This window comes from Penicillium verhagenii (assembly GCF_028828195.1).
Source record: "Penicillium verhagenii strain IBT 33310 chromosome Unknown utg000006l_segment0_segment0, whole genome shotgun sequence".
In the NCBI taxonomy this organism is placed as follows: Eukaryota; Fungi; Ascomycota; class Eurotiomycetes; order Eurotiales; family Aspergillaceae; genus Penicillium; species Penicillium verhagenii.
The window spans coordinates 2202133-2218904 of record NW_026643170.1 but is presented as its reverse complement, the minus strand read 5'-3'; the positions used below and the strand labels follow the sequence as shown (position 1 = coordinate 2218904).

The window sequence follows — 16772 nt, the reverse complement described above, 5'->3', positions numbered from 1 at the left end:
ACGTATGAAGGTTATGGAAATGAAGTTTTGGAGATCAAGGGTGCCGCATCGATCCAGTGAGGGGAATGATGACGATAGCGGAACAACCTTTTCGGGTCTAGATGTGGGGTAAAATTCAGAAAGTGGTAAGAAGAATTGTGCATATAGAGGAAGGAAGAATCAGGAAAGAAAAAAAGATATAATAGACCAGTCACTACGTGTTCTTAGGAAGGAGCGGTATTCCATAATGGTCGTAGCTGTATACTAGTACTTACTAGTAGTATGGATTAACAGTCAAGATCATGTGAACAGTAACCAAGTACTACTATACTAGTAGTCTGTATGTAGTACATAGTATACACATACAAAAGTAATGTTCCTTGTCTTTGGCTGGATGCGGCGATCTTAACTACAAACCCCCACTCCCTGTATGGCCCTTACTTCTCATACAGTTCAGCTCGTTCCCCAAATTCATTCATCTTCACATTTTAGTAAAGACGTGTTAAGTCTAATACTTGATACCAATGAAGGGATAAGTGGCAATGGCTAAGATCCCGTGGTTATGGTGGTAGCCTGTATCGAAAGGCAAACAATAATACCTTACCTGTACTGAAGTTGTAACTAATAAACAACCGATGACTCAGCGGCACGTAACTTAAACGGTCTCGAGGGATCTGTCGCCCTTTGCGACGAAACCAGCTCTCTCGTCTTCACCATCTGACATCTTAATCCCCCACGTGTGACTCTAGTGGCTCACCATGGATCAAATGGATCAAGAGCAATCGCAACCCCCGGTTCGCCCGGAGGAACCTGTCACATCAATCGAAGAGGATGGCGTTCTCACTGAAGACAAATGGAAGGCTATGATGGATGTCACCATGGCTATATATGATTTTCGCGAGCCAGAGTAAGTGATTGGATCCTTTACCTAGTAAGCACAAGGGAGATAACAGGCTGATTGCGTTGTAGCGGTCACGATCCATCCCGACTGTTCCATCGCAGTGTCAACAAACGCCTTGTCCCAGATTACCAGGATATTATCAAAGAGCCGGTAGCTCTCAGTATACTGAAACAGAGAATCAATAAGCGCGAATATAAACAGTTCTCTGATTTCGTACGCGACTGTGCCTTGGTACGCGACTCAAGCTCCTTTCTCCATTGGCGAAGCCGAATCCTTTCTTACTGATCTTTAGATCTCCCACAACGCGCAAACCTACAACAGACCCAAATCGCAAGCTTATGAAGATGCTCTTGTAATAAAGGTAGGAACGGCAAATTGGCCCGATTGTTTCAGACTCTGTCCCACTGCACTCTGAACCCATGACTGACCTCATTTTCCCGCGCAGGAGGTTTTTCATGACCAATTCAAAAAGCTGGTCACTGATGGCGTGATCTCTGCCGAGGAAGCTCAATACCCGGACCTGGGGGAAATCCCAGAAGCGGATCCTTTGCCCGACGACGAAGATGAAGAGGAGGAGGAGGAAGAGGACGATGAAGAAGACTCCGAAGATGAGGGCCGGCGCCGAAAAAAGCCTGGGCCGAAACCCGGCTTTAAACGTGGCATGAAGGATTCTCAAAAACAGGAGCCGGATCTTCGTAAGAAACGAGGTCGACCGCCTCGCGTGGATACTCCGATGGAAACTCGGATTAAAACCATTTTGAAAGGAATCCGGAAGTTCAAGGGGCCCGGTGGCCATTTGAAGATCGCTCACTTCGAGCGTCTTCCAGACAAGGCTGCTTATCCCGATTACTACATGGAGTTCAAGGAGCCGATTGCCATCGACATAATCAAGCGCAAGGCGAAGCGCAAGAAGTACAACTCCGTCGACCATTTCATGCGGGATCTCGACGTTATGTTCGACAACGCCAAGGCCTACAACCAATCGGAAAGTCAAATTTACCGAGACGCCGTTGATTTACAAGGTGATGCCCGGAAGCTTGCTGAACAAGAGAAGAAAAAACCTGACAGCGAGTACTTGATGGAGGATGGTCGGTTCCCGTTGCCAAATGGTATCTTACATCGAGGCGAGCTGTGGAAGGTTGGAGATTGGGTCCACATACAAAACCCCAATGATGTGACAAAGCCTATTGTGGCGCAGATCTATCGGACATGGCAAGACTCCGAAAATGAACAATGGATCAATGCATGCTGGTATTATCGCCCTGAACAAACAGTTCACCACTTTGAGAAGCATTTTTACCCCAATGAAGTGGTGAAAACCGGCCAATACCGAGACCATCGAATTGATGAAATCGTCGACCGTTGCTTTGTCATGTTCTTCACTCGCTACAGTCGGGGACGGCCACGGGACTTGGCGCCCGACAAGGAGATCTATGTCTGTGAAGCTCGTTACAACGAAGAAAAGCACAAGCTTAACAAGATCAAGACATGGGCTAGCTGCCTACCCGATGAGGTCCGAGAGAAGGATTACGAAATGGATCTCTTTGATGTACCTCGGAAAATTAAGAAGATCCCCAGTCCAATTAAGCACTTGCTGAAGGAAGATGCCAAAGAAACAGATGATCTTCCCCGGCCAACCTGGGGAGCAGACAATGCGCCGCCTGTCGTGGGGGCTGTGCACCGTCGCCCTCGTGATGAAAATGAATCTCCACCTCCAGAGCCGACGCCGTCTCCACCTCCTACCCTGCCTCCATCCGCTATGGTATCGGTTACTCCCCGTCAATCTATGAACCAACCGCTCTTGGGTGCTACTATGGTGAGCTCAAGCAATGTTCCAACAGCTCCACTGCAGGCACCTATGCCCGCGCCTCCTGTGGCCCAGACTTCACCAGTACCCATTCCCCAAGCGACATTTCAACCTCCAATGAACCCACAGATGTACCAAGGTCCCAACCAACGCCGGCCAAGTAACTTTGTGCCTCAAACACCCACGAACGTGTATCAAACAACGCCAGCACCGCATCAATACTCGGCAGCACAGCCAACACCATATGCCGCCGCCCCCTACTCTACCAACCGTCTCCATGCTGCGGCACCGGTGTACAACCCCAATGCTCCACGTGAAGTAGAGGTGTTCCACCTCAGTGATGCGGCCAATGCGGCCATCCCATCTGATATCCGGCAGCAATTTCATTGCGACGAAAGAGGTCGTGTCTTATTCTTCTCAGCTCCTCCTCTAGATATAATTGTGCCAGCTCGCCCAGAGTTGGCCCACTCTCTCAAATATCTTGCTCGCAAAGAGGAACGTCAGAAGCAAGTCGCAGATCGAAAGCGCAAGCGAGAGGAAGAAGAGAAGCAACGGGCGGAAGAAGAAAAGCGACGACGCCTTGAGGAAGAGACTGATCTTGCAACCCGCGTTGAGGCTCTGGCCCCGAGAGCCATTGAATGCATGTTGAAGCAAGTCGTCGCCGGCACAGATGAGCTATACGAAACGTTCTATGGTGATCAATCCGAGAGTGCTCGGGCAGCTGACTTGAAATCTCGTGAAAGTATGATTCAAGCCGCTTGCTTTACTCGTCAACAGACGAGCTACATCCAGGCACAGTCCAGAAGGGATTGAATTGGAAACCCCGATGGCAGCACCATTTATATTCTTATTGGTGGTATATCATATGTGGGTTAATAGGGATGAGCACACGAGAGCCCTTTTTTTTTATTGTTTCTGTTTCCTGTGCAGTCCTGATTGCACTTTCATTTGGCCGAGGGCGGCATATATTTTCAGGTTCGGGTAGGGTAAGGGGCGTTTTGCAAGATGTATGATTAGATCGAGGGAGAGGTAAACCTTTGACAGCCTTGAAATGTATCTAATATTGACCTGAATGGATTATTCATTTTGAAACCGAATCTATCGAGTCTTGTCAAGAATTCCTCGATTGCTGTTTATTTGCACATTTTCATCGCCCATTTGCACTGATTTGGCACGAGTAGGGGATAAGAACTAAATGAAATATGGAAACGTAGCCAAAACCCTCTCCCAAAAGAAAACGACATCAACAATAACACCAGAAACCAACAAGGTCATTGATTCATGAAACGAATACCAAAGGTCAACAGAAGACCTAGATCAAAACAGCCTCGATATCCCGCAGACCCCAAAAGATCACAGAAGACAAAGAGATTAATACAGGAGATGGCCAGGGAAAGAGTCCAGTCTCGGAGAAAGAAACAACCATATGACGGGTCTAAATGATCCCCAAAAAAAAGAGAGAAACAAAGTGTGTAGAATAAATACTTAAAACCCAGATGGAAATCGATCAAGGAAAAACACAAAAAATCGATGAAACAACAAGCACGGTAAAAGCAAAAAGCCAATCTATAGGAGTTGGTCACAGAGTCTTGATACTGCTCCACCAAACCACAATGCCGACCAATAACAGATTAGCTAGGGCGATTTTGAGGATCTGTGAGTTGCACTTTTCTCCTGTTTCATCGATCCAAACGGGGGTTGACGCTTCGTGATGCTGTTTGTGTGCCCTAATAGAACTCCAATGAACTCTTTTTTTTTGATATCAACATGTCCAACAAATAAAAGAAAAAAAGCTTAGACGCCGTTTGGCCCGTGTCGTCGTGAGAGTAATAAAAGTATAATTAGGCGTCGTTGGAGCTCTCCTTGGTCTCGTCGGAGTTCCAAGAGGAGCTGTTACGCTTATTGCCTTCTTCCTCTTCCATGGAAAATACAAGGTCATTTTGTTCCTCTTCTTCCTCGATCTTGCTGGTCGTACCCGAGGAGATGGTTCGGTCGAGGCGGCCTGGAGCCACGGAGGAATGTCGAGCAGAACCTGGGTGAAGCGACATGCCGCCGAGCTGCTCGGAGATCATAGAGAAGGACGACTGTCTTCCGGGACTAGAGACGAATGGTGAGCCATCGTAAGAAGCTCGGCTGCCGATAGGGCCTAGACTGGGGCTGGCCGTAGCGTTGAATGCGGATTCACGGAGAGGAGAGCCGATGTGAGAGAACGAGGACGGGGCAATGCCATCGTCATCCTTCTTTTGGCGCTGTTTGGCAAACAAGGCCCCAAACCGGGAGGGGCTTGATGCTAAAGGCGAGCCATTCTTGGAAAAGCTGCTGCTCATGCCGAGACCACTGATATCATGATCTGTCCGAGACAGTCGGCGAAGCTTTTCCTGTGGAGTAAGAACATCATCATGTAAGTTCATTGGCAGGTAATCTTCTTCCATGGGGAAATTTTCATCCCAATCATCGAGAGCAGTAGGACGAGGGACGCTTGCGGATAGCATGCGTGGCTTGACGGGACGCGATGAGTGTAAGAATCGAGGTCCCACATTTTCATCGGGCGCTGGAGGCGAAGATCCGATGTTGGAGAATGGCTTGCGACGATCAGAGCTGAAGCCAATGTCACGCAGGTTCCGAAAGGCATCCGCGGGCCCAGGTCTCTGGGCGGGCGGAGAAGACAATTCCAGACCAAACTTCGATGGCATTGAAGCCGCAACTGGGCCGTATCTAGCGACATGAGATATACCTTGACTATCGAAAGATGCAGGAAGTGCTGCGTCAAGGGCGGTCAGGTGGTGGTGATTAGGTGACATGGGGAAGCGGACATCCTCCACCGGAGAACCATACTTCGAGCCGGCATCGGAGGCCACCCCTGCGTCGATTGTTGGAATCGAATCGTATGGCGGTACTTGCTGCCCATGCACAGTAGGAAAATCTTCTGGCTGTGGAGCATATCGCGTTTCCTGGCCATTCATCCGTTGCTGCGAAAGAACCGAATTTGTCAAGGCCGAGTCCTGGTTCACGTAGGCCTGCGGGTTGACCCGGCCTCCTAAGTTCAAGTGGCTACCCCCAATTCCCATACCAGCCCCTCCTCCTCCGGAACCACCAGTTGGTCGATTCACCCTCCGTCCATCTGGTAGAATGTGTGCTAAAGCACATTTGGCGCCGAACTTGCAGTTTCCCTGGTGGCAAAAAAAAAAAAAAAGAGAGAGAGAACCCGTCAGCGCCCGGTGATTGTGGATTTGTGAATAGTTGCTTGATCTATTTCCCAACAGGAATCTCAAATCAATCCCTTACCTTGGAAAAGTATTTGCAGGGAGCATAATCAATGGTCGAGTCGGTAGAGTGTAGGAATGGACAAGCGGGGCCTGCCTGGCAGGCACCTTGACGGAAGAATTTGCAGGGAACATGTTTGGTATCTGCAGATGCGGTCGGAGAATCAAAGTTAGTTTAAATGCAAGGCAAAGAAACCGAAGCCGTGAAAGCTAGAGGATCGGAGGCGCAATCGTACTCTTATTGCTCGGGTTGGGCGGGCTGCGAGCCATGTCGAGGCTCGAGGGATTGCGAGAATGACCATTTTGAAGCCCCGAGGGGACTTGCAGTGGTGCACGTCCTCTCATATCGAGGCGATCGGGATTAGATGAAGGAGGGCGAGAGGCCGAGAGCATCGCCAGAAGGTGTGGAGGAGGGGTTTCTTCGGATCGGAGAGGGAGGGGAAAGAGTCCCGGTGCGGGAGGTTTAGGTAAGACAAATCTAAGAAATCAGCGAAACTACAATGGAAAGATCTATACCAATCATTTCCCACTGGGTAAAGAGCTGAAAAAAAAAAGATATGTATATATATACCTTGATGGAAATCAGTGAAAATAAACGAGGGAAATGGAAGATGGTGATTGATTCCCAAGTGGAAGTTTATCTCTAAAGGTTCTCGTTGGTTCAGAAGTTTTGTACGCATATGCGCTGTTCATCTGATTCGCCTTGGGTTTCTTATGATCATTGTATTATCATGTATTATATGTATGTACGGTACATATTACTATTTTTGCCTCTTCTTTGGTTGCCTTCATTCCTAGAATCCTACTCATAGGTGCCCCCTGAATTAAATTTGAAATTCCGTGATGATACATATAAACTTGTGATATAAAACATCCTTGATGAGCGATCACGCGGGTTAAGAGAGTCAAGACTAACAGATAGAGAGAGACAAAAGCAGAGGAGGGGAAAGCAAGAAGCTCCCGCTCAGACCGAGCCGCAAATCACAAATGTGACTGAAGTGGAGACGTAAAGTGATCATCAAAAACCCCAGTAGTGGTTCCCCGTAGCGTCAATACCCGACCTGCGCTCATTGGAGGGTCCCTTCAAGCCCCAGTGACTCCTGCAAGCCATGTTAGCACACGACAGGTGATTCTAATCGTATGGCCATGAGTGAACACACCCAAAGCTGTTGCGATGTCATATCTTCGGGTAAAACCTCGGTGCACCTCCCCCATAGTTCCCGGCAGAAGCGACGACGGAGGGTAGCATGACGTTGCCACTGCTTCCATTCTTGTTCAAGCTTTCCTCGCTCCTCTAGGCTAAGGATGACTGCATCATCATTCTCGCCCTGATAACTTGTCAGACGGGCTTGAACCGCGTCCCGTTCCTCCTGAAGTCGTTGAATATCTTGCCGAAGATCGGAAAGCCGCGGCTTGGCCTCCAAGACTGACAGTTCAGCTCGGGCCCTTTTCTCGTCAGCTTTGATGATCGTCAACTCATCCTGGAGCTCTCCAATCTCCCGATCTCTCTCAGCAATGACCTCGGGAGTCACGCGCGGTGATGGATCCTGTAAAGCATGATAGACAACTTGTTTTCCTGCACATTCCCCAGTCCCATATTAGTAAACATGCATCGTCATTGCACCGGATCGGCTCAAAAAGGCACACCGGCAGTCCGTCTTTCAATGTCGCCATTTTGGTGTAATTCTCGTAGCAACTTAGCAGCTTGTGCTTTGATTCCAGTACTCCTGATCAGCTAGCTGCATTGGAAAATTATGGAGATGAAGCCCCTCACTCACCTTTGGAAACTTTATTGTGTAGATTCGCCGAAACTTCAATTGCCTTTCAATGTGATAAATTTGTGTCAGAGATTCGAACTCATCAGGAAATGAGTGTTGATTAATTCGTACGGAATATGGACGACTGAAAATATTCAAAATCTTGTAAGTCAGAAGCAAGTGCTATCGTGGCATCACTGGGCGTCAAACTTTTGTTCTCCTGTATATTGAGATTAGATACAATACAACAATTTTGAAGAGAATAATTACGTAGGTATTCAAGAACCATGGTGGCATCTTGTATTGTTAGTCGTGGAAAATGAGTCCTTGGCAATGTTGAAGTAACAAACCGTCAGTCTTTGCTCCCGTGTCACCTTTACTTTTGCGAGGGGCCATGGCAGCTATGGCCAACTAGTGGTGGCTTGAAATTAATTAAGATGGAAGAAATTGAAAGGTAATATTGAGGATGAGAGTTAATGGAGAAAGAGAGATGGCGAGAATAATTGAGAGGGGACATCTGGAGGAAGAGGAACAGGAACATTGAAAGGGGACAGTGCAGGACTTGAGCCCGTTTCTACCAGTGCAGCTACACAGCCATAACATAGCAATTATATATCTAAGAAGAAAAGAAAAAAAAAAAAAAAAAAAAAAAAAACTTGTGATTGATTTCATGACGGGAGACGCCTCATATCTAGTAAAGACAAAATCAAAAATGAAGTAAATAAAATGACAACCAATATGTCCAAAGGCCCCAAAGACAGCCATGATATCCCGAGCTTAAATGCAAATGTGTGGGGAAAGGAAACAACGTAAGAGTAAATCACCTCCTGAAAGGTCAAAGTGAAATTTTTTTTCCTTAAAAAAGAATAAATGAACCCGTCAAAATTCTAGAAGATAAAAAAAAAAAAGATGCGGGTGAAATTGGAGTAAGTTTAGAATGACGTTAGGGGTATCACATCACCAGCTGCACGTCTAGTTAGCTTTGGGCATCTAGAGATCCATGGAAGAGAGTTCAAAACTTACACAATCACTGTCATTCTTAGCACTTGGGACTCCCATTTCTTCAAAAGTCTTGGGGCCCTTGCTAGGTGGGGCGCTAGGTTTAGATGGCTGTGCAGCGGGCTTCTGTGCAGGCGAGGCGCTAGATGGCGGCTGCGGAGTAGAAGATGCCGAGCCCCGGGACGGCTGTCGGGATTCCATACGCGGAGGGAATGTACCGGAGGAGGGTGAGCCTGTTGTCCGAGGAGATGCTGGGGCGCGAGGGGATGGCAATGACCCCGGGTGACCACTGACTGGAGTTCGCACTGGCTTCCTGTCAGGAGGAGGCATTCCGTCGAGTCGTGTAGGTGGAGGGCGTCGGCGGTCACCCTGCGGCGGGACTGGGGCGGAATAACCGACGTCTATTCGAGGTGTTCCACCAGGACTAATCATGTTGGCCGCCTGAGGGCTTACTGGACCCGCCGGTGCGCTGACTGGTGTGCCGGGACCAGGCTGGCGATAACCCATCGGACCAGGGCCAGGGCCAGGGCCGGGTCCATAAGCTGGATTCCGAGGGCCTGGGGGGCCACCATAACCCGGAGGTCCATTGGTACGCAGGTTGGGGTTGACCCCAAACGCGGAGCTAGGTCGAGGATCAGGCATTTGATAACTGGGCTGGCCCGGCCGAGGTCGAGGAGTTGAACGATCGGGGTAGGGAGCTGCAGCTGAGGGGGAATCGGATAGAGTCATCCGGGAGGGATCGGGCATCTCAATATTTTCCGGGGTTGGGTCCAAAGAGTTACCACGCTGGTGGGCATGTCGGGTTGATTTAATTCGAGAGATAGCAACCTTCTCGTGGTCTCTCCTGGAAAGGGTCTTGGAGCGAGAGATACTGTCGATCCGGCCAGATGCATCTTTGTTGCCGCTGGCGGCAGCCTTGGCGTACCAGCTTCGAGCTTCTTTAATATCCACAGGGACAAAAATCCCGACCTCATAAAAGTAACCCAAGGCAAATTCCGCGGTAGGGAGACCGCTCTGAGCGGCCTGCTGCGCATAGGTAAATGCTAGTTCATCGTTCTTTTCGAATACGCCTTCATGTCCGCAAAGAAACCATTTGCTGATGGCCATCTCTGCTTCGGGCTCACCTTGGCGCGCTGCCAAAGCATTGTAGTGCAGGGACAGGGCCGGGTTGAAGTCACATCCAAGCTGACACAACTCATACGAGGCGCCCATCTTCACTTGAGCCTTAGCAAATCCATGGTACGCGGCCTTTTCGATATTGACGCGGGACGTGTTTAGGTCCAAAGGAAGGAAGGCTTCAGGCACGCTCACTTGCGGAAGTTCCCGAGCTAGAAGCATTCCATATACCTGCAAGTGTTGAGATGATTAAAACAGGCAAGGTCAAATCGGTCTAGTGTAAACTCACATAGGCTCCCTGCGGGGCGTTTTGGTCGCATGACTGCGCTGCAAGCCGGATGTACTCCAGGCCTCTTTGGAAATCTTGGCGTTGGCCGTGTTGGCCGAGAAGGATCATCATTCCCAAGCGCTGGAAACAGAAGTTAGAAGATCGATTCTACGAGAAATAAATGAGAGTCTCTCAAATAAAGACACGTACGTAGTAGGAAGCGGAGTCGGCCATGGCGACACCCCGCTCGTAATGTTTGATGGCCTTCTCAGGCTCCCCCGAGCTCTCAAACTGCATTCCAATCCGGTATTCTGCGCGCGCATACCCCTTCTCCGCCGCTCTGGAATAGCATCGAAAGGCGCCTTTGCGATCTACTCGGAAGCCAAACTTGCCGAACTCAAGCCACATGCCTTTAATGAACTCGGCCTTGGGATGATGCTGTTCCGCCAGGAAAGTGACGATATTCAGGGCGTCGGTCTTCAATTGGCGTTCTCCTTGGGGAGTGTGGGGCCGTGGGGGTTGCGTCAATGACAGACGGGCCTCATTTTGCGCAGCGACTTCAACGTACGCGAGTGCATCTTGGGCCCATGCCAATTGCATTTCCGGGTCTGTGGTTGACAAGACTGCCATGCGGGCGCGCTCTAGGTTAGCCTCCCGTTGCTCATCCGTAGGTGGGACGTTTGGGGGCGGATTCCGCAAGACGGGAAAAGGCGAGAAGTTGGGGTGATCCATGCTGTCATAGGTTGCCGACTGCGCATAAGCGCCATGGTCATGGACCTGGGGTTGCTGTTGCAGTTGGCCCTGAACAGCAGAGGAGGTGCGCTCGGGAAACTGGGTGCGATACTGGCCCGGTGGTGGTGGTTGCTGCTGGTATTGTTGTTGCTGTGGTTGCTGGACACGGCGGGGGTCGCGAGCGTGGTGCTCCAGTTGCGCGATATTATCCTGCATGTTTTCGGGGACTTCAGGCATGACCCTGATGGGATGAATTAGTACTCGTACCCGAGGCATCTTTGCGAAATAGCATATGGGAACATAAGGAAGGGTTAAGCACCTGCGACTGGACGTACCTTTGAGGGGAGGGGGAGATGACCTCTGGCATGTAGAAGTCATCCTGGCCCCCTGGATACCAAGTCGCACCCACCCGTGGCTGACCACGGCCCTGTGGCGGTCGGTTCATTGGTTAAAATTGGAAATCAGAGCTTGTAGAGAAAGACGGGTAAAAAAAAAAAAAACGGAAAAACAAAGGGCGTGCGAGGGGCACTTCTCTCAAGGTTCATGGGCCTCTATAAAGGAAAGGAGGGGGAAAAGAGAATAATAGAAAGAAAAAGAAATAGGGACGGTTTGTTCAAATCGCCAAGCGGAGAAAGTGAACCACAAGCCCACTTTTTTTCCCTTGGGAGCTGGAAGCCGACTTGTCCCCGCAGTGGTACTTTTCAGGTTTTGATTAAGTTAGTTATGAAGAATGAAATTGGCACGAGCTAAGTTATATAAGGGGGGTTTCAAATGTTTGATAGTATGGACATGTTACATGTAAGATTTGAACATTCAATGTTTGAATATATAGTAAGATTTAAATATACATTCAAATGTTGTATACATGCATATGTACTCAGCCCCAGGCAACTGCAGTAGCTTAGATAGTATAGGTATTTATGTACTTGAATTACCTGCAAAATGCAGAGAACAGGTCAACTGGTATGTAAATACTACACATATATGTCAAACAGGACATGCACATGTGTATAAATAGATTAACTCCGAGTTCAAAACATTTGAATACTTGTATACAAAGTACAGGTTTTTATAAACCCATAGACTAGTCCAATGGTATAAACTAGCTGTTAATTTTAAAAATCCAAGTAATCAATTGTTGCCCCTGAAAAGAAAGAGACTTATAATGTAACGGAGTAACTCATGTTGATTACGAGATGTTTCAATGTTTCAATGTTCGCCTTAAACTCCCGGCTCCACTTCTTTTCAACGGTTATTTTTATCCCTTCAATTCCGTCAAGGCAACATTGAATTCGTTTTTCCAAGCTTCTTCACTGCCTTTCAATCATGGATCGGGATTTTCATCATCCGTTCGTTCCATATGATATTCAACTTCAGTTTATGAATAATCTATATGGCTGCCTAGAAGATGGAAAAGTGGCTGTTTTCGAATCCCCCACTGGTATGTGAGACTGAAGGGGAAATTGGCCTCTTTTGATCCCGGATCTGACTAAAACGCCAACAGGTACCGTATGTGCTCCACATGGCAAAAAACCATAGGGACTCGGATCATACGCCACGATCGGCCTTTGCCCCGAATCATTGTCTTGCTGCGAGCTGATCTTGATCTAGGGTAAATCATTGAGCCTAATCTGCGCTTCACTGACTTGGCTACGAGACCACAAGCGTAAAGCTTTCCAACAAACTTTAGATCAAGCTGCTTGTACGTTTTTCCAACCTCATCTCAGTTTCCTTGACCTTTTTTTTTTCTGTGTTTTTTTTTTCTTGATTTCTTTTCAACTTTCTTCTTCTTGGATTCGGAATCTCATATCCACAGGTGACGACGATGAGCCAGAATGGATGGTTGAATTCGCTAAACGCGACTCGCGACGTGCGATCACGGAGAAGAGACAGGAGTTTGAATCTCGACTCGCAAAAATCAAAGAGGAGGAAGAACGGCTAAAACGAGCTCAAAGCATCCAAGAACGGCCTAGGAAGAAGCAGGTAAGGCTCAACCCACGAGGCCCCTTCTTTTGACATGTTCCAACTGGCTTCTCTCTTATAGCGGGTGGATGAACTAGAGCTGACGGGAGAGCGAGACGACGAGAGCCAGTTTGTTCTTGACGATTATGATAGCGAAACGGATGAAAAAAAGAAACCAAGTAACTCAAGTGGGGTTGATGGTTTGTCTGCCAGCACTCTAGCGTTATTAGAGCAGTTCAAGGGAAAGCTCTCCACTCAAGGACAGGAGGAAGAAGAAGAAGATGACAACACGGTCAAGATCTTCTACTGTTCAAGAACACACTCTCAGTTGAGTCAATTTGCTGGTGAGCTGCGGCGAGTTACATTCCCATCAAGTATACCCGATGCGCCAACTTCCGAGGACCAAGATGATCATCCGTTCAAGCTGGAAGAGCGGATAAAACACCTTTCCCTGGGATCCCGAAAAAATCTTTGTATAAACCCCAAAGTTCAAGCGCTGGAAAACAATACTGCCATCAACGAGAAGTGCTTAGATCTACAACAGTCCGGTATTGCCGCAGACAAGAAATGCAATTTTCTCCCGTCCAAGGATGATGAGGCCTTGAAACTTAGGTTTCGGGATCACGCATTGGCAACAGTCAAGGACATTGAAGATATCGCCAAAGTGGGAAAGCATATTGGCATCTGCCCCTACTATGCTTCTCGCGAGGTCATTCAGCATAGCGAGGTTGGTTGCGGTGATATTCTGCGCGATAATGGGTTCTCTACTGATAGCTCTCATAGATAGTGACACTCCCATATCCTTTGCTGCTTCAGAGGTCTGCGCGTGACGCCCTTAACCTGTCTGTTAAGGGCCATGTCGTCATAATCGATGAGGCTCATAACCTCATGGATGCGATTGCTGGTATCCACTCCGTGACAGTCTCATTGAACCAGCTGCAGACAGCAATCTCGCAGCTGACCACATATGCCCGCAAATTCAAGACACGATTGAAAGGCAAAAATCGAAACTATCTTGCTCAAGTGATCCGACTAGTCAGCTCCATTGTTGACTACCTACGGGGACTTTCACAGCGGAATAGTCCCCCAGAGGGTTCGGTTCTGACTTCGGATCTCATGGCGGGCAAGGGAGTTGATCAGATCAATCCCTACAAGTTGTCTCGGTATCTACAAGAGAGTAAGTTGGCTCGGAAGGTAGATGGGTATGTTGAGTCGTCGGAAAAATCCCAACCAGCCCCTCAAAGAGTCAAAACGACCATGCCCGTCCTCTTCCATATCCAGAGTTTCCTCCTTCCTTTAATGAACCCCTCGGAAGAGGGAAGGCTCTTCTACCAAAAGAATAACGACGATGTGGTGTTGAAATACATGCTTCTTGATCCTACAAATCACTTTCGGGAGATTGTCGAAGACGCTCGAGCAGTGATTCTGGCGGGTGGAACAATGTCTCCGGTGAGATTCTGTTATTTTCCATTCTCCTCACCCTAGAACCTACTACTGACATTTTAGATAGATGTCTGATTATGCAAACCATTTGTTCTCATACGTCGCCCCCGAAAGACTCGACACATTCAGTTTCGGTCACGTTATTCCACATACAAACTTGGTGGCACAATCATTAACCCGAGGGATCCTGGGCTCAGATTTCGACTTCACATATGAAGCCCGTGGATCCGAAAAGATGGTCAGATCTCTCCATGCTGGTTGACTAGCTCAACACAGTATGTTTCAATTCTTTCTGACACTTCTTATACAGATCACCGATCTCGGGCGAACTATAGCCACGCTCTGCCAAGTCATTCCCGATGGAGTCGTTGCGTTCTTCCCAAGTTATGACTACCTGAGCCAGGTTTTGACCGTGTGGCAAAAACCAATTGCAAATGGCAATGGCCAAACGGTTCTTAGCCTAATCGAGGGGAAGAAGAAGATTCTTTACGAATCCCGTGAATCAATGGTAACCACTGATAATTTGCTACACGAATACACCGAAGCTGTCGAATCGGGATCTGGTGCGTTGCTGTTATCAGTGGTTGGCGGGAAATTATCAGAAGGTATCAATTTTTCTGATCGACTGGGGCGGGCTGTTTTGATCATTGGCTTGCCTTTTCCCAACATCCGAAGCGCTGTTTGGCAGGCTAAAATCAAGTACCTTGAAGAAAAGGCCTACAAGCATGGGTCAGGATCAGAATCCGAGAAAAAGGCCAATGCCTCAGCTGCGGGTAGAGACTTTTATGAGAACTCTTGCATGCGAGCCGTCAATCAGTGCATCGGACGAGCGATTAGACATGTAAATGACTATGCAGCCATCATCATGCTGGATCGAAGGTATGATACACCGCGTATTCAGAAAAAGCTGCCGGGCTGGATCCAAGGGAGTTTAGTAGCGTCCTCAGCCGCAAGGCCAGCCCAGATGACTGTGCAACGCCTTTCCCGATTTTTTGCAGAGAAGTCATGATTCACGAATATCTTTTATAGATGGACGCAAGATCAAAACAATCAAAACAGTATTTACATGATACGCAATCTAAATCCATGCAAATTCAACAAGTCTAGTAGAAAATGTCATCAATCTGTACTATGTACTTGGGGCATTTACTAGTTACGTGGATTTACATAACTACTGTAGTTTGTAATGTTCTTCCGAATTAGGAAGGCGGTATTCCGAGTCCATGGTACAGTCGCCATGTCACATGACATGGGCAGCCCCAAGAAAGGGTTTGACCCTATCACGGGACAAGCGAAGTATTAGCGCACACTCTAGCAGGCGCGAAGCGTGGATTTCAACATCAGCAGCCGGAAGTATCCACGTCCCTTCCCCCCTTCAACGCCATAATCTCGAACCGGTCTTGTCGAGAACACCACCGCCGACAAGATGCCTACCCGTTTTTCGAACACCCGGAAGCAGTGAGTCGCCCTCCTGTCCTCGCCGCTGGAAGTTTTTTTTTTGGTTTCGGGAGGAAATTCATGATCGGCGCAATTTCGAGATTGCTGCATCACGACACATCTTCACCTTCAGTCGGCCTCGATCAGCAAGATACTAACCTGCATTTCTTCCATAGCCGTGGCCATGTGTCCGCCGGTTACGGTCGTGTCGGCAAGCACCGCAAGAGCCCCGGTGGTCGTGGTATGGCCGGTGGTCAGCACCACCACCGTACCAACATTGACAAGTACCACCCCGGTTACTTCGGTAAGGTCGGTATGCGCTACTTCCACAAGACCAAGCAACAGTTCTGGAAGCCCACTATCAACCTCGACAAGGTACGTGACCAACGAACGAAGTCGATCCTTTTTTTGTTTTTTTGTTTTCGAAGATGGAACCCAGCAAGGCAAATAATTGTGTATTTGGGAATCAAGGCCCATCAGGAGTGCGGCCTGGATTTCGCTTTATTTGAATGGATCGAAATGAACAAATTGTCGCAAAGATTTGGCTAACCAGAAATTTTTCATTTACAGCTGTGGTCCCTCGTCCCCGCTGAGCAGCGTGACGCCTACGTGAGCGGCCAGAAGACCGACACCGCCCCCGTCATCGACCTCCTCCCCCTCGGTTACTCCAAGGTTCTCGGCAAGGGCCGTCTCCCCCAGATTCCCGTTGTCGTTCGTGCCCGTTACTTCTCCCGCGATGCCGAGCAGAAGATCATCGAGGCCGGTGGTGTCTGTGAGCTGGTCGCATAAGTGTTTATTCGGTGTTTATCTTGGAGAAGGCGGGTGAATCGGGGCAATCGCAGCCCTAGCTGCATTCGGTCTTAAAGTGGAGGATCAAAGTCTTTCTGCCTTGAGGAGGACCATCGGAACTCAAAAAAAAGAACGCCACGGACCGAAATGGTTGGCCCTGGTGCCTGAAAAGAAAAAGGGTTTTTGTGTATGCAAGCAGCATAGCATGGCCTCCGAATGCCCTTACGATTTCACATTGTGTTAAACAAATACCACAAGGAGGATTTTTTCAAAATTTGCATCTCCCGGTTTGACTGGTATTTGATAATGGTATTTCACC

At 48.4% G+C, this 16772-nt stretch overlaps 5 protein-coding genes across 5 annotated transcripts; 2 read left to right on the top strand and 3 right to left on the bottom strand.

Annotated features, from left to right (window-relative positions):
- Positions 1-737: 737 nt before the first annotated feature.
- N7466_006229 (putative RSC complex subunit (RSC1)) lies at positions 738-3500 on the top strand (the record flags this gene model as incomplete). Its single annotated transcript, XM_057165626.1, has 4 exons — positions 738-886; positions 949-1111; positions 1173-1241; positions 1326-3500. The coding sequence occupies 4 exons, from the start codon at positions 738-740 to the stop codon at positions 3498-3500; spliced, it is 2556 nt and encodes an 851-aa protein (XP_057021225.1).
- A 1028-nt stretch (positions 3501-4528) lies between these two features.
- On the bottom strand, positions 4529-6343 carry N7466_006228 (putative spindle poison sensitivity protein Scp3; the record flags this gene model as incomplete). The annotated part of the gene is made up of 3 exons (XM_057165625.1): positions 4529-5857; positions 5973-6094; positions 6187-6343. 3 exons carry the CDS (start codon positions 6341-6343, stop codon positions 4529-4531), a joined length of 1608 nt encoding a protein of 535 aa, XP_057021224.1.
- Positions 6344-7017: 674 nt separating this feature from the next.
- On the bottom strand, positions 7018-7624 carry N7466_006227 (uncharacterized protein; the record flags this gene model as incomplete). Its single annotated transcript, XM_057165624.1, has 3 exons — positions 7018-7050; positions 7111-7497; positions 7598-7624. 3 exons carry the CDS (start codon positions 7622-7624, stop codon positions 7018-7020), a joined length of 447 nt encoding a protein of 148 aa, XP_057021223.1.
- A 1035-nt stretch (positions 7625-8659) lies between these two features.
- On the bottom strand, positions 8660-11267 carry N7466_006226 (uncharacterized protein; the record flags this gene model as incomplete). The annotated part of the gene is made up of 5 exons (XM_057165623.1): positions 8660-8671; positions 8731-10053; positions 10112-10231; positions 10301-11063; positions 11158-11267. 5 exons carry the CDS (start codon positions 11265-11267, stop codon positions 8660-8662), a joined length of 2328 nt encoding a protein of 775 aa, XP_057021222.1.
- Positions 11268-12148: 881 nt separating this feature from the next.
- On the top strand, positions 12149-16453 carry chl1 (DNA helicase; the record flags this gene model as incomplete). The annotated part of the gene is made up of 10 exons (XM_057165622.1): positions 12149-12263; positions 12327-12331; positions 12434-12524; positions 12639-12805; positions 12867-13511; positions 13568-14233; positions 14295-14465; positions 14538-15106; positions 15520-16039; positions 16235-16453. The coding sequence occupies 10 exons, from the start codon at positions 12149-12151 to the stop codon at positions 16451-16453; spliced, it is 3168 nt and encodes a 1055-aa protein (XP_057021221.1).
- Positions 16454-16772: the final 319 nt, after the last annotated feature.